This window comes from Lissotriton helveticus, chromosome 4_1 (genome assembly GCF_964261635.1).
Source record: "Lissotriton helveticus chromosome 4_1, aLisHel1.1, whole genome shotgun sequence".
Taxonomy (NCBI): Eukaryota; Metazoa; Chordata; class Amphibia; order Caudata; family Salamandridae; genus Lissotriton; species Lissotriton helveticus.
Window position 1 is genome coordinate 1,492,908,564 of NC_136063.1, and position 21,860 is coordinate 1,492,930,423.

The following is a 21,860-nucleotide window of genomic DNA, read 5'->3' on the forward strand; positions in this document are numbered from 1 at the left end:
AAAAGGACTGCCACTCTGAAGTTCTGCTGCCTTGCACATCTGACCTGCTACCTTCATGCCAGGGTGAGCAGGACTGGACCTGCATCTCTTGACCCCAGAACCCCAAAGTGAATCAGAGGGCTAGTTGGCTGAGCTCCTGACTAGAGCCTCAGGGATAGAAGGCTCCAACAATCGTGAATTCAGCCTCTGGACTCTGCCATCTGTGAGTCCTACCATGCCAATCGGTGCCACCCTAGTCCTGGATCCTTTGAAGCAGGAAGGTGCTCTGCCAGCCAATCTGTGGATTAAGCAGAACCAATACATCTCCTCTGCTGAATGGTACAATCCCGAGCAGAACCGATGCTTAACCTCTGCTCTGAGGGTTCCCCCAGCTCAAGGACTCAGCATCGACCTCGCAGCCCGAATCGGAACCACTGTTGTGTGAAGCTTCACCGACGCAGGCCTTCACATTGAAAATCTCTCATCGAAGGCAGTATCGAAAATAACGAAGCAGGTTCTCACATCACAGCATCGCAGAGTGGGAAAATAATCTAAAATAGTGCGCAGGATATTGTGGTCCATATTTACTGAACTTTTTCATGGGCATTCACGTAATCCTAAGAGGAACTCCATGGCATAAATGGCAGAGCTGATTGACAAGTTGTTATGCACAGAAACATGATATGAGCATAGTGCCAGAATCCCTTCATATTATGAAATACTAACCCTTTCTCGAACCTTCCATTATCTATGCAAATGGCAGTAACTGGACAGGAATATTGGAAAACCCTACAGGTTTTCAAACAAAGCCAGGTCTACTAAAGTAGCATGACATAGCTTGGTGTGGAATCCCAGCTTCAAAATAAATTGTGTCCTAACAAGGGACAAGCAGAATATCTTGAGACAGTCCTACATGTAGTTTGTAATTTCTGTGAAATTACACAGGTGTTTGCAGTTTACCATTGGATGTTTATTCTTATGATAACATCTGCATTAGAAGGTGTGCCTGAAGTACAAATCTCATGCAATGCAGTTCAAGTTGGCCATTGCACTTAGGTCAAACTCTAAGCGTTGAGCTAAAATGCCTTTTTTCCCCTTAAGCATTGCGTAATGGCCACCACCACGTGCAACTTTGTTCAAATGACAATTTATCATCTATGCATATTAGTATTGCAGACATTCACACAGGCTTGCACTAAAGTAAAAAAAAAATCTGTCCAGTTGTGTGTAGGAAGGCAGTGTATTTACCTTTCTTGATGCTGAAAAATCTTTCGATAGGGTTAATGGGAGCATTATGTTTAAAATACTTTCTTAGTTTGTTTTTGTTGATGAATGTATTCTTTTTATAAGAAGTTTGTACTCAATCCCTCAAGCCTGTGTGCTTACTAATGGTTCATCCTCATCGCATTTCCAACTGGGTCGTAGTACTAGACATGGTTGTCCATGTTCTCCTTCAATTCAAATCCTGGGCCTTGAGTCCTTTTTGGAATGACTAATGAGTAATACATCAATTAAGGATTTCAATTCAGGTAATATTGAGAATAAATTGTCTCTACGAAAAACAAAAATATCTTGTTGAATGTTTTTTCGCTAAGATTAATGATGTACTTGAATTTATTTTTTCTGCTGTGAATGTATAATGAAACATTTATTGTCCTCCTTGTCTCCTTTAATTCTATCCTAGTGGAGACATTTGGATACCATAAAATTTGCAGTTGTTCCAAATGTTCTTTGCATATTATCTTGCGTTGTTTTAAAATATATATTTTCTATTGTAAACAAATGGATTCCAATTGCCAAACAATTCTATTAAATAATAAGGCACCAAGAATAGCTCTTACGAAACTTAAACTAGATAACGTTAATGGCGGTGTTAGCTTTCCAGATTTTAAACATGTCATACTGCCTTTTAAATTAGGCAAGCGTTTTCCTTCACACATGGTTTTGATGTATTGCACTGATTTCATGGCGAGCCTTTAAAACATTTTACTATCTGGATTCTGTTTTAAAGAACTCTCATTTATGTCTAATTGGCTAACGATGAATACACTCATGAAATATTCCACTATTACAACACAATATTTGTATTCCTATCTAATATTTCAAAGAGTATCTTTAATTCTTCCATCATTTAGAATAGTGAACATAAAAAAAAATTAAGACTATACCTTTCTGTTGGTCTAAATGGCGAAATAATGGAATATCTTGGATTAGTCACATTTTTGATGGGTTCAATTTAATTTCAGTTGAAGCGCTTCAATCAAGTTATTCACTTCCTCCATCCTATATTAAATAATATTCTCTTCTTTGACAAACATTTTCTAGAGCTGTGAATATAATTATTACCCTTTTTCTCCAAGCCCAAATTAATTGTCATTAACTTTCTGATTTCTTTTTGCAAGAATCAGTTCCCAAGGCTGCTCACATTTATGGAGACATGTGCATGCCTTTGGACATTAGACCCTAAATGTTGTGTGAAATTAGAATGGGAGCATGATTTAAAAGTGTATTGGGATATTCTGTTATGGAATCGCACTTGGTCAAGCATTTTTGAAGTTTCCAAATCAATTAGCATCATATTATTTTTTATTTATAACAGGATGCTTTCTAAACCAACCATGTTATGTAAATTTGTGGAATATGACAAAGGCCTGTGTTGGTCTTGTAAAGATGTGAAAGAGCTCTTTGAATGTAAATATTCTATATCATAATAGAAACATGTTTGGGATAAATGTAATTTAATTTAAAATACTAGAATTCAAATGTATCAAACACATTCTACAATCTTTGCTTTTTATTGAGAGTGATAAATTAAATAAATGTATCAATTTTTCATTCACTTATTACCATTGCATTTAAACATATTACTTGGTGGTTGAAGGATTTATCTGAACTATCCCTTTTAGCCTGGTGATACTTTTCTACTCTTCATTTGTCTGGTAAAATTAAGAAAGTTATTTTTGGTGACCTTTCTTTAATTTTTAAATGAATCTTCTTCTTCTTAGTTTATAATCTTTTGATTAAATCTCTTACTTTACTCTTTCTATTTCTATTTTTTGTATTAATATTTATTAAATATAATTTTTCACCCTCATTGATATGAGTCTGTATCTCTTTATTTTTAATTCTATATATTTTTCTCTTTCGTTCTTTCTATTCCTATAATTCCCAGAAAATTATGCATTTATAAACCATTTTCCTTCATATGATATGGTTTTATAATTATATAGTTATTATTGGCATTTCTTATTGAAAATTGTTATAGATACTATTTAAATGTTAAAATACAAAATATTTTAAATAAAACAAATTCTTTAACCAAAGCATCTCCTAGTTCATACTTTGGTGAGGCTCTTGATTATTGAGCCAATAAAGGTGGCAAGACTGCAACAGAGTGGATTATTAATTGTTAAAATTATGTTTCAATAATTCTATTTCCTTATAAGTTCTCTTGCTAAATCAATGCTCCTACTTTAAATTTTGAATTCATTAGAATTTGGAGACCAATGTCTTCTTACTGTGGTTTTCCAAATAAATAACTAAATAAATACAATACAATGTTTATTATTGGTGCAAATAGCTTTATTTTCCCCATGTGACATTGTCAGCCTAGTGCGATTGGAACGTAAATAAAATATAGAAACTTCAATAATCGATATTTCCACTGACATGATACTTAATGGGCTGACATGCTTTTGATCCGGATCCTGTATCAAAAAATCTTTTAGAGACTCCTGGATTTTATGTGGAAATCAAAAAACAAGTGGGAGACCATATACCACCAAATATTATTTGCTTAGACAACTTGGAGTGGCAATGCCACGGACTAGTCCAGTATATACTTACTGTGGCACAATTAATTGACAATTAAATACTTGTTGAACATCTTAGTCATTTTCTACCATCAGTCACTTGAGTAGTTTGCTTGTGTCTTGCAGGAGTAGCCGATATGATTGCACTAGTGCTAACATCAAGACCCTTTAACCTCAAGTTTTGGTAAATGCAAAGTAGTCCACATTTAGCTTGATCCAAGCCAACTGAGAATAACCCTTTTGTGGCAGACATTTTGCATTCAAGCCATAAAAGTAGTCTTCGCTATCATCATCCTCTGTATTTTCACCATAACTGCAAATCAACCACCACTGCTCATGTCCTTACACGGAATGCATAGGATGTTCTCTGGTGTTGCCTTCTGGCTTAAGTGCAGCTGATCAAAAAATGTTGACTGATCTTGAACAGCATGTAAGGTGCCTTTCTCCTGAGACATTTCACCTTAGAAGTTGGGAGTTGAATTGCATGGCAGTATTTCCATGGAAAAAGAATGTGTATCTTGTTTGGCGGCCATATGTCAGTGGCATCCACAAGCTCTCACCACCATGTTCCTATATTTTTTCAAAATTACGTTGGAGTTGTCATCAAAGTAAAGGACAGAGATGGCATTGAGTTTAGTTGGTGCACAGCATGGTTTTGGGACGAAGTCTGGGTTCATGAGATGCACCTGTTTCAAGGCAGTAGAAGAAAATAACAATGACAATTAATAAAATATTAAAGTACATTTTTTTTATTTAGTATGCAAATGAGATGGCTTGAAACATTACTTACTTCAAAGGAGCTAAAAGGAGCTTCCAAACAAAATGTACAAATGTTTAATATAATGGCATCTGTGTGTTTACGTTCATCTGTACCTGTCTTACTGCCCTACTGTGTATGTATACCTTTTCCAGAGTTCATGTGGATTTTGCCATTCCTCTGTTCCATTTCTCCTTGCTACCCTGCCTAAGTCTTCCTGCCCTACTTTTCAGGTCTCCAAGCCTGTGTCTGTCTTCCTGACCCAGTATCCGTGGAAAACAATTGGCCACACGTGCTCTACCAACTTTACTCAATACACAATTGTGTTTGTTGGACAATTACATTTAATTTTAGTCTCCGATTCCATCTCAAAAGTATGGCCTGCTAGTTTTTAATTAGTTGTTCTTTTGATCATATTTCTAAGAGCATCTGCGTACTCATTTTTATGTTTTTTTTCTGCTCCTTCGCATTAGTGTTGATCTTGTTTTAGTTGATGCTAATCAGTCTGCTTGAAAATTAGTATGTGATTGGTATATTTCAGTAAAAAGATAACACATTCCATTATATATCAAAAAAATCCCTAAATATCTGACTTCTGAATTGTCATTCACTGCTTCCATCTATAATACAAAAGTTCAAAATTGTTTTTGCTAATAATTTGACTGTCAGTTCAGTAATGCTGAATCGTGGGATTAATCCTTCTGGACACCTCAAGTATTTACTCCTTTATACAGCTTACATGTACTCTTCAATTGGTATAGCCTATTCTACTTGTAGATTCTGGACCCACTTGAGAATGGAGAGTCAGAAGGAAAACAGGATAGTCATAACAGGTATATTTTGAATGCCACAAAGTGCCATAACCATGTTGTATTGGCTGGTAATTATAGTATTTTCAACTGAAGGTGTTTAAGGAACTCTCCATGATTTGATTAAGAAAATTTGCCTTCTGAGTATTTAACCATACATCATCCTCTGTCAAATGTTTTTTTCAGGTAATTTCTTCAATTTTCTAATGCTATACCTTTTGCAAAAGGAAATAACAACATCTCATGGCCTTTGGCAGTGCAAAGGTGGACTTTGGGCAGAGGGCAAGCCCTTCTGCAATGGCTTGCTTGCACCCGTGTCCACTGCCCACTTTTTGCATGGCATTTAACTTCCTCAACCCAGTCCCCCGGTTCACAAATCATATTAAGCATGGACTTTGAACATGTGCAAAGCCATGCATAAATGGGACTGACAGAAGTGTGTAGCCTTTGACCAAAGATGTCCTGTTAACAGCTCTGTGTCAACAGAATCTACAGTACACAGCATTTGGTCGCATGGATGGTGTGGCATTTAGCTACGTTGTATGGCTCCCTTCATATCTACTGACTGAGCTGTGTATGCATATATATACAGCAGATCCTGGGTCCAAGCTCTAGAAAGGATTTCCACCAAGCCTCCATAGCCAATGAACTATCATTGCACAAAGCTTTTGGCCCTGTGCAGTTGCTCTGTCGAAAAACAATGTTTTTAATAAACAGAGGAGCATTGCATTTCCAAAATGGTGCTGAGGAATCGTTTTATCTCATAGATATTTGGGGTCCATAGTACAGCATTTGGAAACCTGGATCCTGTACTATGATCTTTTTCTAAGAGCAGATTCTATAATTTCTTGTCCCCTACTACATTTTTCCTAGGGTAGGGCAGTGCTTGTTGTCCTGTATATACCTCTTGTTGCATAAACTACTACTATAGTGTAGTTCTACAAGGTTTAGTTTCCCATCCACGGATGACACAGGTGAACTTACAAATGCTGAATGTGAAAGACGGAACCCCACTCAATACATAGCTGAAGTAGAGATATTGCTTTTGGGTTACTAACAGTCTCTGCAATGGGGTCAGGGGCACTGTTGTAACAAAAACACACATATCACACACACACAAGAAGAATAGACACATAACAAAAAACATGTATCGCAACAGGACAATCCTGTTTCTCAGCACATCTAAAATACCTACACAGAATATCATAAAAACAGCAAAAATAATGTTCTGAACAATGAGAATAACATTAACATTCCTAATATGGTTAAAATGTCATCTAAAACTGAACCCCCTAAAACCTACTTCTATGCTCTACACTAGGAGAGCATGAAGAGCAGAGAAATGTGCAGTCTACAGTTTGTTAGGAAGAAGCAATATTGCCTTATGAACATATATGGTGAACAGATGTGAATTTGGAGAACACTATTTTGGCTATATGTCTGTATTTGTTCTAATTTGACCTTGACATGGGGATAAGTTGACACTTGTCCCAGACTGATGTCACATCAGGTGTTATATCTTATGTCATTGGCTGTATGACTCAACACTTTTACAGCTCTTAGAAAGATATGGTCAGACGACATCTGTGACAGTGGCAGACATGGCAATGATTCTGCATAAAAGTGGGAATGTGGCGGCTTCCATTACATGAGATGGTGTTAGGACATATTGAAAATGGAGTCAGGCCGGATATGTTTTAAGTCATTCCTTCCACACTATTTTTCTGCATCATCAAGTCTATGAATCTACCTCCACTGATTCCAAAACTTGGCCTTCTTTGAGAGCAGCACCTATCCTTCAGGAATTCACATTCTCCCTGGGATCAAGACATGCATCCTATAATATCCCCCCCCCCCACCACCATTCTTACCCCTAGGATCCTTGAACATTTGTGGATCACTCACATTGTGAACTGACAGGAGCAATACGATTTTTTTGTCCTGGTCAGCCTATTATATCATACAGATCTAAAGTTGCAGTCTGGATTCCCCAAATAGCTGATGGGAAAAAAGATCTCTCATTCAATCAGATTAGTTTGTATTCCATTGGTCTTTTTTGTATCTATCACCCTCAGATCCTCTTAGGATCTATATCCACAAATAATTTGTGAATTAATAGTTATGATGTCCAAATAATTAACATATGAAATACACCAGTCACCGTTTGAGACACAAATATCTCAAACACAGCTGAGAAGATTCTTAAAAAATACAAACGGTCCTAATCTGAATAAAGCTCTATGTTTATGGCATATTTGCTATAATACTGTCAGAGCTTCTTGCTGTAGCAGTGACACAAAATATCTATAGGAGTTAAATTGGAGACCTCTACATGACCTCCTGTAACTTTGCCTTCACTTTTATGGGTATGCATACATTTTGCCATACCAAAATTAAACCGTACATGCGAATCGTCTGCCAGATTTTGCGCAGTTTCATCAGCACCAAAGTTTATAGCAAACCAGAAAGTGCCTTTTCAAGTTACTTTAAGTCTAATGGGTTAAGTTCAATTGTTTGAAAGAACTAAAAAAAAAATCACCTCACATGACCCCCACTATTTAGTTTGTTTTTTTGCTTCTTTCAAAAAACGTGTTCCACGTTTTCATGAAGACCAACAAAGAATTTCAATATGGACAAGGTTGCTTTGCCTCATTCATGTTTGGTGCAAATCTGTCTAAAGTTACACTCACTGAATTACATTTTTCTTCTATGGGAAGTAACATGGTAAAATTCACTTTTGAGATCCCCATATAACTTTGACTCTTTTGATTATTCTTCACGAAACCCGTTAATGATCATCATATGAACTCTAAAATGAACTAATATAATTCATCTGTGCCCTCATTTCATATTGATTGGTGTATCTGCCATTGTAAGCTTTCAAATTGTTTACCTTTAGTTAGGAAATGCTCCTCCCCATGAAGTAGTCCAATCATTGAGCTTTTTTCTAGTTGTTTGTGTTCTCCCTTCTATTTGTCATGGACAACACTATCTTCCTCTTTGATCAACACCACCTCTGTAGACTCACCCATGCACACTTCCTGAACAGTCTAATTTAAACACCTGAATAGGAGGCCATTATATTCCAGCGGAACCTCATTTCATTACCTTTTACCAATGGGTGAAATGAGCCATGAAGTGCCTTTGATGAGTGACTGATCATTTTAAAAGTTTCCTCTCATCTTAATGTGCGCCAGTGATTGGATGTATCTTCTCACTGTAATGCTTAAATAACAGCATTTTGTACGTGCTTGTGTGTACGATTTAATTACCAAGCAGTGGCATTTACAAATTGCTTTGTCAAAATGTTTGTAATGACTATTACCAAGGTTTTAATATATTTGTTGCCCTTTTTGAGCTACTCGTTTGGTGAGCTTTGCATATAATAATTTTAAAAATATTTTGTTTTCTTACTTTTGTAATAAATCTCTTTTAAACAATTGTTCAAAGTAGTTTTTGACCTCATTTAGTCTGCTGAAAACGAAACCACTGGGTACCAGTGTGATCATTATATTCTTCTGAGCACACACCATACAGTGTGTCTAAGTATAATTATAAGACACTAAGGGGCATTTTTACAAGCCCCTATCACCACCACAACGTCACGTTTAGTGACGTTGTGGTGGCGATACAAGCTTTGCCTCATTTACAAGGCAGCGTTAAGCCACTTAACATGGCTTAATGCTGCCTTGTAAATAAGGCACCCTTTCACGCTACACTTAGGGCACCATTAGGATGGCGGTGGCTACCGCCACCGCCGGCCTGGCGGGGGCGATCCACCTGCCATCCGTGCCGGAATGACCCCCCCGCCATATTATAATGGCTGGGGGGTCCGCGTCGGACGGAAAGACCGTCTGCCGCTTTTCCGCCCGGTCGACATGTCGACCGAGCGGAAAAGGGTTCTATATGGTGGCGGTGTCTTTCAGACACCGCCAGCCATATTAGAAAGTGCTATTGTAAATGACTTTCCGTGGCGGAATTGCCGCCACGCAAAGGCATGCGGAGTCTGCTTTGGGGGCCCCCTGCGGGCCCTCATGGACTCCGGGGCGGGGTGGGTATGGCACCCCCCTGCCTTTCAAAGAACAGCGTGGCAGGCACTATGCGGTGCCTGTCACGTTGTGCTTTGAAATGCACAACATGTATTTTTAGCATTGCAGCGGGGGGTGCTTTCAGCACCGCCCGCCGCAATGTTGAAAATATGTGATGCGCCCGCAACTGTGGCGGGCGCATCCTAATTGCCCCCACGGGAGCCCCGCCCTTATGGCGGGCGGTCCCTTTCAACGTGAGGCCCGTCATCCTAATGGGGCCATTAGTGTGAAAGGGGCGGGAATGGGTGTTGTGGTGGGCTTTCCACCGCCACAACCATTGAATTTGATGCTGCCCACTATTTACAAGAGCAGCACCAAAATTAAGACCAGGTCTTAAACAGGCAATACAAGGAGAATTCCTTTATTTTCCCTTGTTTTTGCTGTTTCCATGTGTGCTGCATTGTGCAGCACACATAGAAACAAGAAATCGCCACATAGAAACAGCAAAATACCACATAGAAACAGCTTGTTTATGTGCCGGAAGGCCCCCCTTCCTGCACATAAACAATCATTTAAAAAATAATGCTGTTTTGCAACTTCTATGTGTGCTGCATCAAGCATCCACAGGGCCTCAGGCAGCAAGGGGCCCTGTAAGGCCCTTTTTGTTCCTCTCCAACATGGTTTTCATGGCATTGGAACCGCCATGAAAACCGTGGCAGAGAGGAAACTTGTAATATGCTTGGCGGGACTACTGCGGTCCTGTCAAGCATATTACTGACTGCCTCCTCACTGTTGCCACACCACCAGGAAACTGCGGTTCCCGGCAACTGCAGCAGGGCTGTGGCAGTCCCACCTCCCATATTGTAAAAGGGAGGTTGGGAGACCACCACCGCTGTGCCCCCAGGTTCACTGTCTTTAAAAATTGTCAACATTTACTGTGAAAGCTGCCAGCATATACAGCAGCACGAAAAAAAATATTTATGTATAAATCTTCTCAAGGTACATTTCTACCATTGCCGTTGAAAATGACTGATTCATCGTAACACCATTAGTTCCTGGAAAATTCCACCATAAAGGATGGTTGTAATACACAGCAAAAAGAAAGCAGTAGCTCTTGTTAATAGAGACTGTGTAGTAGCTGCACCTACAGTACTACATGTTATTAAATATTTGTCTCTAAAACCATGGGTAGTAACACACCTCTGGAATGTAGTGACATTCGTACTGTATTGCCTATGTTTAGGATAGGAATCGAAATGAGCTAAAAGGTGCTGTAGCCATACATGCAACAATGTCGGACTAGGACAGAAAATAGGCCTTGACACCAAAATAGAAGTGGCCCTCTTCAAGTTAGATAGCTAAAAAAAATGGCCTATGGTTGCAAAGTGGGCCAGCTTTGAATTTGTAAAGGAATGCTGTATGAGTCTTTTGCGAGGTATGGAAGACTGCATGAATTTCAACTTGCTGCAGCCAAAATTTGTGTTGATATCAGGGACTTGAACAGTAGAAACCAGCCCAGCAGACTATAAAAACAGACCCACAAACAACCAGAACACTAGCCCACACACTGACCTGACAGACCAGACCATCGGGCACTGCCTGTTTGCCCTATAGTCCAGTCCAACCTTGCATGCCAACACATAGAAATAGGATAGGGGTTAATTTAAGAAAAATATATAGCGGATCTATACTCCTCATTGACTTGCTTGAAGTGAGGCAGTGGCGTAGCTAGGACTTTTTGCCCCTCCTTGCTACGCCACTGAAGTGAGGTAAATGTTGACAAGGAAAAACTGAAATAAATCTATATTAGCTCAAATAAATTGAGCCTCCTGCCTGAATCTAGTCCGTTGAGTGTATGGCTGTAACCCACAATAAATTGACACTATACAGCACTCCAAACTTTTTTGGCTATTTTCAGGTATACAAACATCACTTACAAATGGAAATTGAGGCAATGACAAAAACATACAAAGCATCATTCTTAATATTCATAGGTTATTTCGATTAATTCAAAATGTGATTATAAAAAACTCACAAAGCAAAGAAATTAGAAATGTTGCACTCACCAGAGTTTGGACTATGGCGTGGTTTGTAGCATTCATGTGGGCATTGAGCGGGAAAGAACATTCGCCATCACAGTAATTTGCAGCATACCCTTTTGGTGCAATTATCCAGTCCTACATGATTTGCAAATTAGAAAACATAGACCAGCAATTAGGACGTCACAGGCGACCAGAAGACTAACTCAGCAAGTTATTTAGAATCTTAGATAACCAGATTATAGATAGGTAAACAATGGAATTGGTAATAAGCAATGAAAAAGTTCATAACATGGACAATGTTTACATAATTTATTGTTGGAAATAGCCCTTTTTGCAGGGTTATCCCTAAACTTTTTGCTTCTTCCTCCTATTTTTTTTGCTGACCTGTGTTTGTTGGCTATGGCACTCTGGGCACTTTACCACTGCTGATCAGCGCTAAAGTGCATATGCTCCCTGTGTAAATTGTTATTGTGATTGGTTCTCCATGACTGGCATATTTGATTTACCAGTAGGTCCCTAGTAAAGTGCACTGAGTGTGCCAGGGCTGGTAAATCAAATGCCACTAGTGGGCTTGCAGCACTGATTGTGCTACCCACATGAGAAGCCCTGAAAAGATGTCTCAGGCCTGCCACCGCAGTGCCTCTGCACAGTTTGTTAACTGCCATGTCGACCTGGCAAGTGTACTCACATGCCAGGCCCTCACTTTCCCTTTTCTTACATATAGGGCATCCCTATAGTAGGCCCAAAGTACCTGTCATATATGTTTAAACTCAGTAAATTGTATTCTCTACATTTTCTCTGAGCTGTAACTGTTATTTGTGCATTTTGGGGCTCCCGCTTCAAACAAGCTGCCTTTAAAAACATAAAATAATAAATGAAATAATCGAGAAAGTTAGTATTATAATGCAATATCCTTTCTTTGGTTAGTTTTCGATTGAATTGGAATTCGAAGAAAACATATCAAGGGAGAACGTCAACAGGGCGATGTTTAAAATTCCACACTCATTGAATACACAATTATGACACATCAAGTCATCAAGTACTTTTACCCAAATGTACTGCTTGACAATCTGCAGGCCGGTGTTTATATTGACAAAAAGAAGTGATCCAATGCTGTCATCGGCGAGGTTCATACAAAAATGCTGTACTAGCAAGATTCAAAATGTTACCCAGGAAGCAAAGGTGGGCATGGTCTTGCGCGCAGTATGGATCAAGGTACACATACTGTCCGGTCCAGATTTCTATACGATGACCTCAAATCACGAGTATGCCCGGTAAAATGTGTAATTTCTTCAAATGTAATTAAGGGAATATCTGCGTGCCCATTGTTTTAACCTGGTTTTTTTCGGCACTAGGATTTCATGCAAGAACAGGTTGAACTACTTTTGTAGATCTTGGCTTTGTGTGAAATCTTAGGGGTGTTTCCTCTGTTCCTGCCTTGTTATGCACACTTTCCATCCATTGCCAGGGGTTTGGAGCCAGGTGACTCAAACCTGTTTGGTGTTGCCTCAACTTTACGGGGCTAACTATATTTCAAAAAGGAACGTTGATCGACAGTGTTCTTTGTGCGACTTTTTCTCATGTGAGTCTTAAACAAGTGGGAAATCTGGGCTTTTCTCCCAACTTTCTTCATGATAGGAAACAACAACGCCTGTCTATCAGTACTTGCCTCGCGTCGCAACGTAACAACTTCTACTGCATGCATTTAAGATGGCCATGACAAATGGAGACCCATAAAGGCAACAGAACACAACTACGAGAAGTTTCACGCAGGCACGGCCTAAAGCCGAGCTCTTAGAGCTGAGAGCGGAATGCTGAATCAGCAGTGTCATCAGCGCCAGTGGAGTAGCAGACTGCCACAGTTAAAGACACTGCCATATGCTGACATCACGAGGTAGGGAGTCAACAGAGGTAGCTGGAAACTCTTGCTACTGAGGGGAAGAAATTCCACACCAAGGCACAGGTGGAGCTTGGGGTTGACTCTGCGAGTGAGGACATTAAGGGAAGTTTCAAGCATGCTGCCCAAACACAGATTGCATTATCACATTTGTCTATTGGGACGTGATGATGAAACTAAGGGCCTTATTATTAGTTCGGCAGTCGGCCACTGTCTCCGCTGCGGCACTGCGTGCCATATAAGGAGTGTTGCAGTCCGACCGCAACAGGACCGCTGCAGCCGTCATGGATCCATGATCCTGCAGCTGTTGGGCAGCGGTCAGAGGGTGCAATATGCTGGCGGTGACGCTGCAGCATCGCCAAGCATATTACGAGTTGCCTCACCTACATCCTTTCTACAGCAGTGAACCCGCCATGGAAAGGATGGTGGTGAGGCAACTAAAGGGGCCCTGTCCCCTCATCGCCTGGGGGTGCATGCAGGGTATGAAGCAGGTGGTTGCAGTGGCATTCCTATTCTTTATAACAGTGGAACAATTAATGTTTTTTTTTTATCAGAATTCAGTTTGTATCATAGTATCATATGTTTAGCATGGAAGTGATCGAGCCTCCTCAATGTTATGTATTAGAGGGAGGGTATGGCTAACCACTATACAGGGGTTGTATTTAGGCTTTGAAATTTGAACTATGCAATCCCATATGTTTCAATTGTAAGGAAGAAGACAATAAGGGAATGTTTTTCGGGTTTATACTCAATGATAATGCCCTAATATCTGTTTCTTTCCCCCTTTGTTGTGTTTTCTATTTTTAGCTAGATGTCATCAAGTTAAAATAATCAATCTTTTTGATCGCACTGATAAGCTTTTTATATATTCTAGGATTTCGCCCCTGAAGAAGGGTACCTTCTGGTCCCGAAATGCATTGGGCATTGTGTCTTCAGAAAATCAACTCTTATTACTATATGAAAATTTATGTACAATGATTTCCTAATTGTCTACAAATATGTAAACAGTGTATTCTCTATGTATCCACTTACAATCAAATGTTAGATATGTTGATTTATATATATAACAGGTGTACAACAGGATATTCGTATATAGTGTACCAATGTATACATTTTGGAAATAAGTTCTATGATTGAAAAATTAAATAATAGAATTTGAAATCTCATATTGTTTATTGTATGTATAATTTGATTAACAGTTTTTTCGCTATATTGTTGGATAACTCACAGTTCTCCAGTAGGAACAGTGCTCACTACAAGTAGGTTTTCCCTACTTTTTCATTTTGTTTCACTTCCTGTGTTAGCCATCACAAGTCTGTAGTGACGCACCCTTTGATTAAATTTAACAAGTTTTGACTAAATTAGATAACTGAGTGCTTCTCTCACTTTTTCCAGTTCCGGTGCATGCAGGGTGGCACATGTTGTGCCCCCCTGTATTTTTGCAACCTCAGTTCCTGCACGGGAAGGAATGAATGACATGGTGCATTCCTTCCCGTGCAGGATTGTGCTGTGGCGGTCCCATGGCGGTGCCTGTCTAAGACTCTCCTATGAGCCTTTAAAATGGCAGCTCTATAAGACCAAGGAAGCCTGCCAAGGATTCAACTCGGAATCCGACGGTCGGTGTGTGCAGGGCTTTGGTGGTCCTCCCGCAGAGCGCTGGCGGCTGAAGTGGCTGAGGCACCTGAACAGAGAAGTGACAGATGATTCAGTGTGTATATATGTATGTAATGGTACTTGTATAGCACAAACTTAACTGGGGGTGCAAAGAAAGATTGAACAGAGAGAGCCATCAATTATTTGATTTTTTTGTAATATCAATGAGTCCGTTTATTATTTCATTTTGAGAACCATCAGTCCTTTATACACAATTTGTGTATTACAAAATGTCTCCCACTTCATCACAGAGAAACTGTCCTACACAGAAAACCTTTAATAATGACCATCAGTAGCTACCAGACATTTGCTTTTGGTATGGTTCATACTGTTCTCATCTTCATAGACTCTAGATAAATGTTTACTAAACTAGTACTTGACTTGGCCCTCTATGCAGGGTAATCCCAAAAGTTTTGCCTACAACCTCTTGTTTTTTTAACCCATATTTGTTGACTTGTAGGACTCTGTGTTCTTTACCTCTGCTATTGAGTGCGAAGGTGTGTGTGCTCTCTTTAAATATGGTGAATCCAGTTTACACCTAATTGGCAAATTTTATTTACCTGTAACTCCCTAAAAACGTGGTACTAATTGTGCTTATGTAAACTTTTACAGACTCCAAATGGTTACTGAATCACACTTTAAAAAAGGCTTGTTGTATATGTCCCTTCCAAATTACAAATTGGTATCTTATGTACCAATAGTTTGTGACCAGATTTGTGATGCAAACCATTGAAAAGTTACTTTCTTCCAGGTTAGGATAGCAACACATTCCCAAAAGTGAAGGGGTCCCTTTTGGGCCCCTTCCTCCTGTGGAACACTTTTCAGAGGTAGTAGGCAGTGGTTCAGATACTGTAATGGTTACATTTTTTTTTAAATAAAACTTTTTTTGTAACCAGCCCCGTTTTCTTTAATGAAATCAGTTTGCTAAAAAAAATCTTTACTCAAAAGCAATCACAGACATGGTGATCTGCTGACCCTTGCCGACCACCATACCTACCTGTGATTGCCACCAATTATAATGAGTTGTAATTTGCAATATTTATAAGGTAGGTCGAACTTTGACCCTCTCTGATATGGATTTTCAATGGAAAGTGATTACTGACACAATATCGAAACCAAAAATATTGTGACACAGAAATATTGTGTCAAAGATATTGATCACAAAAATACTGTTTTTCGATACATATGATGAATGGTAAGTGCAAAACTATCGAGAAAAATATATTGTTTTACACTATCAGAAAAATATTTAAACACAGTAACTATGAAATATGTTAACATAACATTAATATAATGTAAATTAAATACATGTATGTAATATTTAAACATATATATAAGTACACACTTATTTAAACAAACACACCCACATATATATGAATGTATGTATAGTTATATAATATAATATAAAAGTATTTAATAAAAATATGAATTATAATCTATATTTACGTTTTCTAATGTTTAAATGTACCAATATAACACACACACACACATATATATATATATATATATATATATATATATAATAGCATACACATATAAAAATAATTATTCAATATAACAAACTGCAAAAATGTCAAATATTTCTCAAGTATTTCCAACACAGTAAATAATATAAACAATTTGTTTTACCTAAATACGTTCCAAATTGCATACATGTATATATATAAAAATACGTTAACACCTGATGATAATAAATATGTAAACAATAAAAAAAACTATTAACCTCCAAGAATAATAAATATACTATTCCCACTTCAGTATATTGCAATTGTAGGGAAAGCATTGGATACCGAAGGGATAAAAGGTACCATTCCCACTCCAGTGTGCATAACAGTACAGAAAGTGTAGGACTCAGGAGTGGTAGCATTTACTATTCCCACTCCAGTGTCTGCAAAAGTAGGGAAAACGTAGGACTGGTAAAATGTACTACTTCCAGTCCACTGTGTGCAACAGTGGAGAAAGTGTTGAACTCGGGATGGGTAACATTGAATATCCCCACTCCTGTATATGCAACAGTAGGGGAAAGTATTGGACTCAGGAAGGGTTACATGTACTATTCCCTCTCCAGTCTGTCCAACAGCAGGGAAAGTGTTGGACTCAGGAAAGGTAACATTTACTATTCCTACACCAGTGGATGCAAAAGTAGGTTAAGAGTTGGACTGAGAAGGGATAAAATGTACTATTCCAACATCATTGTGTGCAACAGTAGAGAAAGCGTTAGACTTAGGAGGGTTAAGATTTACTATTCCCACTCCAGTGTGTACAACATTAGGTAAAGCGTTGGACTCAGAAGGGGTTAAATTTACTAGTGCCACATCAGTCAGTGCAACACTAGGGACTCAGGAAGATGGACGTAATTTGGAGGTAGTCGGGGTTGCAGCTGTGACCTCAGGCTTGCTCCTGGCTACTCCTGACACATCCTTTGCGACCATTGGTCAAAAATGTTTTGCATCCTTTGAGGCTAGGTGTCACAATAGAAGTGACAGGAGTAGCAGGGACTACCTCCAAATGACGTTGATGCTCAGGAGAGGTAACATTTACTATTCTCTCTCCAGTTGATGCAACAGTCAGAAAAGCATTAGACTCAGAAGGTGCAAAATGTATTATTTCTACTCCATTCACTGGTAGAGTCCCGAGAGAGAACCTAACATCAAACAAAAAACATATTGTAACAACTCTATTAAATGTCTAATAATATAATATTCTATATATAAATTTAGGGCCTCATTACGATGTTGAGCAGAAGGCTATCTGACAGCTCGTTGGTGGAGGTTTGCCTGACATCTGAGGCATCTGTGTGACCGCCGTTAAATGATCAAGGCGGTCCGTTCGATGCCTGCATGGGGAATCTGCTCCGCCTCTGGCAGCCTCAAGGAGCCCATCGGCGTGGCAGTCGGATAGTAATTCACAAAATTGAGGTGGATTTGGGGATTATTATTTATTTATTTATTTATTTATTTAATTGGCATTTCTCAAATACAACAGCAAAGAGCACTTTTGCCATAACAAAGTCTGGGCAAGGTGGTATAGCCAGGAGACCATTGGCCCGATTCACAGATATAACTTAAAACAAAATCCTAAACTTACTACCATTTTGATATTCATAGAAGGCACTTACTCATTTTGGTATTCACAGAAGGCACTTACTCATTTTGATATTTACAGGAGGCACTTACTCATTGATGAGTAAGTGCCTTCTGTGAATACCAAAATTGGTATTCACAGAAGGCACTTGCTCATTGGTGAGTAAGTGCCTTCTGTGAATGCCAAAACGAGTAAGTGCCTTCTGTGAATACCAAAATGGTAGTAAGTTTAGGATTTTGTCTTAAGTTAGTTTTTTTAATCGGGCCCCAAGTGTGTGCTATCGGGCGATGTAACTATTGTGGATAAGGGAGTGAAATCCTGCGATTCCAGCACTGAGGGGCATATTGCAGCAATTAAACAGGCCCTAGTCCTGTCTATTATAAATGTGTCCAGTGTGGATAGGTAGCGATTCTCCACCGTGTCCGTGACCGATCGCACCTGACCTTCCTTAAATAACCACCCGAATTTGGCAACATGAGAGTGCGTGTTGTATTAAGTTTTTGGTGGTCGGGGATACCCACAGACTGTTTGATAATGGCAAGTGCGAGGAGTACAGGCAGTCAGCCTTCAAATATTGTTGAAGTCTCTCCCAGGCCCAGTGAGTGGTTTGTAATGTGTGGATTTCCATTGGTTGTGAGGCCCTTCAGTAAGACAGCAGAGAGGGGGCAGGGGTGAGCCTGAGAATGCTCAGGCTTTAGCTACTGCAGTCACACATTAGGGTGGTGCCAAAATAAGCATAGTGTGCCTGCGCAATGAAACGATACAGGTAAAAATCCAGTACTCCAAAACCGCCTTGTGAGGCATTGTGAGTGTCTGCCACCCCACCCGGACCCATCCCCCAGCCCAAACCAGCCTCTAAGTGTCACAAAAAACATAGTGGTAAGCAGAATGGGGATATTTAAAAATCGATAAAGCAGTCGCGGAAAAACAACCATCTTGAAAATGGCTATCCAGGCAGCAATTGACAACGGAAACATTATCCAATGGTCGATTTGTGTGGATGAGCGGTCCATGCAGGGCCATAACTAATACGATCACTCCAGAAGCTGTATGCAGGATACGGAGATATCTGTGGTGGTTCGTCGCACCAATTTGGCGGTAAGTCAAGGGCAAAAGGCAGGGTAGCATCAGTCGATGGGAAGCCCTCTAATTTAGTCCAGTTAATGACAAGTCCAGAGAAAGCTCCAAAAATGACCACTTCTCGTATTATTGGAGAAAGATTAACAGCCGGGTCATGCCCAAAAAGTAGAATGTCATCCACATACAACAAGGCCAGAAGGGGACCCTGATGAAATCTAATTACCCGCTGGAGATGGCGCTCCTTCGGGTGTCTCTCTAGAGGATCCATGGCAATTATAAATAAAAGTGGCAAGAGAGGGCATCCCTGCCTGGTACCCCGCAACAGGGGGAACTGTTCTGTGAGCTCTCCATTGAGACGGAGGTGCGCCACAGGATGGGTGTACAGAAGGTGGACCAGGGCACTGATGTTACCAGGAAAACCCAATTTGTTGAGTGTTGCATATAAAAAAGGCCACTCCAGGGAATCAAAAGCTGTTTCGGCATCCAGCAATATCGCCGCGGCTGGGATTTCTGGGTTTATCTGGTTGATGACTGTAAATGTTGTGCACAAATTAACTGTGGTCAATCTGTTGGGGACAAATCCTGTCTGAAGCAGGAATATTGTCCCATTCATTAGGAGCGATATACGTGTCGCAAGCACTTTTGACAGGATTTTATAATCTTGATTTCACAGGGGAAGGGGCCTATCAGAGGCACAACTATCAGGCGGTTTGCCGAGATTGGGCAGCGATGATACAATAGCCTCACGTATAGTGGGGGAGAGTGTTCCCACCTCTATAGCCTCGGAATAAACCTCCAGGACATAAGGAACTAGCAAGGTTTTATAAGTCTTATAGAATACACCCATAAGTCTGTACCAGGGGTGCGTGATCCATCAAGGTCATCTATGGCCTGGGATATCTCATCATCATTAATAGTAGAGGCTAAGGATTGCTGCTCACTGCACTCAATCCACACCACAGCGGCCTCCTCCAAGTAGTCAGAAAGGGACTGATCGACCAGTGGGGATACTATTGCGTAGAGTCGGGCGTAGTAAGAGAGGAAAGCAGTGCGTTTCTCCTCCTCGCCTTGAGTGATCTGGGTGCCATCATCTAATTGCAGTTGTGTGATGTATGCAGCCTGTTGCCGGGGTCTGAGCAATCTAGCTGGAGTCGGCCCAGGTATCTCTGCCTCTCCATACACCTGGGCACGCGTGTACTTACCCATATAAGCCGTCTCACTTGTGGCGAGCTCCGGCAACTCCTCCAGAAGCCTCGAACTCTGATGCAGCGGAGGCAACAAGCCCACGAGGCTGCATGATCATTGAGTTCCTGCAGTGCCCTCTCTGTGACATCTAGGTCCTGACATATAGTGCGTAACACTCCTGCCTGTTTAGTGATATAGATTCCCCAAATGAATACTTTGAAGGCTTCCCATACAGTAGCATATTGGGACACTGAGCCCCTACTAATCTTGAAGTATTCTACAATCGCCTCTCGCACTTCCCTCTCAAACACCGCATCAAGCAGCGCATCTGGGGGGAACCGCCATAATCTATGTGAACGTGCAATACTTGGCAGAGTCCGTTTTTACATTGCCGGTGAGTGATCAGACAACGAGCGGGGAAATAATCTGTTGCCTGAGAATTTATCAAAAGGTCAGGAGTTAAATGCCAGTGATATATACGAGCATGTACCGTGCAACGCAGAATAAAAAGAGAACTCTGTATTAGTCGGGTGCTGGTGCCGCCAGGCGTCAGTCAGTAAGTACTGTTGCAGCAGGTGCCGAAGCTCGTCTGCAGAGTGCAGTTTAGTAATGCCGCCTGCGCCAGTGGTGTCAGAGAAGGGCTGCAAGGTCAGGTTAAAGTACCCCCCAATATGATAGAGTATATGGGAATGCCAGAAACGTGGGAAGATAAGCCTGCAAAAAAACAGGTGCATCAACATTAGGGGCGTGGATATTGATTATGAGTATCTGTTTCGCACCAAGGCTGCACACCACCAGAAAATATCTTCCCTCAGGGTCTTTAATTACTGTTTGGGCCTGGAATGGCAGTGCTTTGTGAATTAAAATGTACATACCACGGGAGTAGGTACTGTAACTGGCAAAGAACCTGTTGATACGCCAATTAGTTGCAAAACGGTTATCAGAAAGTGGCGCATAGTGAGTCTCGTGCAATAGCGCTATATGCGTCTTGGGCCGGGTTGGATAGGCCAAGACCTGCCCCCCTTTTCGTGGATACAATAAACCCCTCACATTCCATGTCCATACATGTCTTCTCATAGCTGTCTCTACATCCTACGTATCGAAAATATGCTTTTCGGCTACTTCCATGCAGGCATCATATTGTTCCGGGTGGCCATGCATGGTGTCAAGGCACACCACCAGATTATCAAAACGCGCGTCGAAGGCTGAAAATATGCAGTTGCTCTCCATCAGTTGGATCAGCGTGGTCCAGGGGATCCCCCGTGCCGCAGTGTCCCCGCAGGTTTGCCGCCCTGCCGCCTAGGAGTTTTAGTGGCTCAATCGGCAGCTGCCGCTGCTTAGGGTCCCCCCGACCCATATGGTGAGGCAGGTAAGAGTTGGCAGCAGTCCTGAATGGCAGTCACCAGGTGAACAAGGATGGAAGGGGTGCTGGGCAGGATCATAACCAGCTGAGGAGCTATGGAGCAGGCTACAATAGATCCAGGAGGTAAAGCCTGGACACTCCCAGATCATAAATTGGATTGATAGTTAAAGG

General features: G+C 40.5%; 1 protein-coding gene across 1 annotated transcript in view; it reads right to left on the reverse strand.

The window, feature by feature from the left end:
• Positions 1 to 3,539: 3,539 nt before the first annotated feature.
• The window catches only part of BMP6 (bone morphogenetic protein 6), a 519,633-nt gene continuing 501,312 nt past the window's right edge, over positions 3,540 to 21,860 (reverse strand). The window contains exons 6-7 of the mRNA XM_078688085.1: positions 11,452 to 11,562; positions 3,540 to 4,477 (exon numbers count right to left, since the gene is read on the reverse strand). Of these exons, the coding sequence (XP_078544211.1) occupies positions 4,328 to 4,477; positions 11,452 to 11,562 (261 nt within the window). The 3' untranslated portion in view covers positions 3,540 to 4,327. The remainder of the gene's footprint in view (positions 4,478 to 11,451; positions 11,563 to 21,860) is intronic.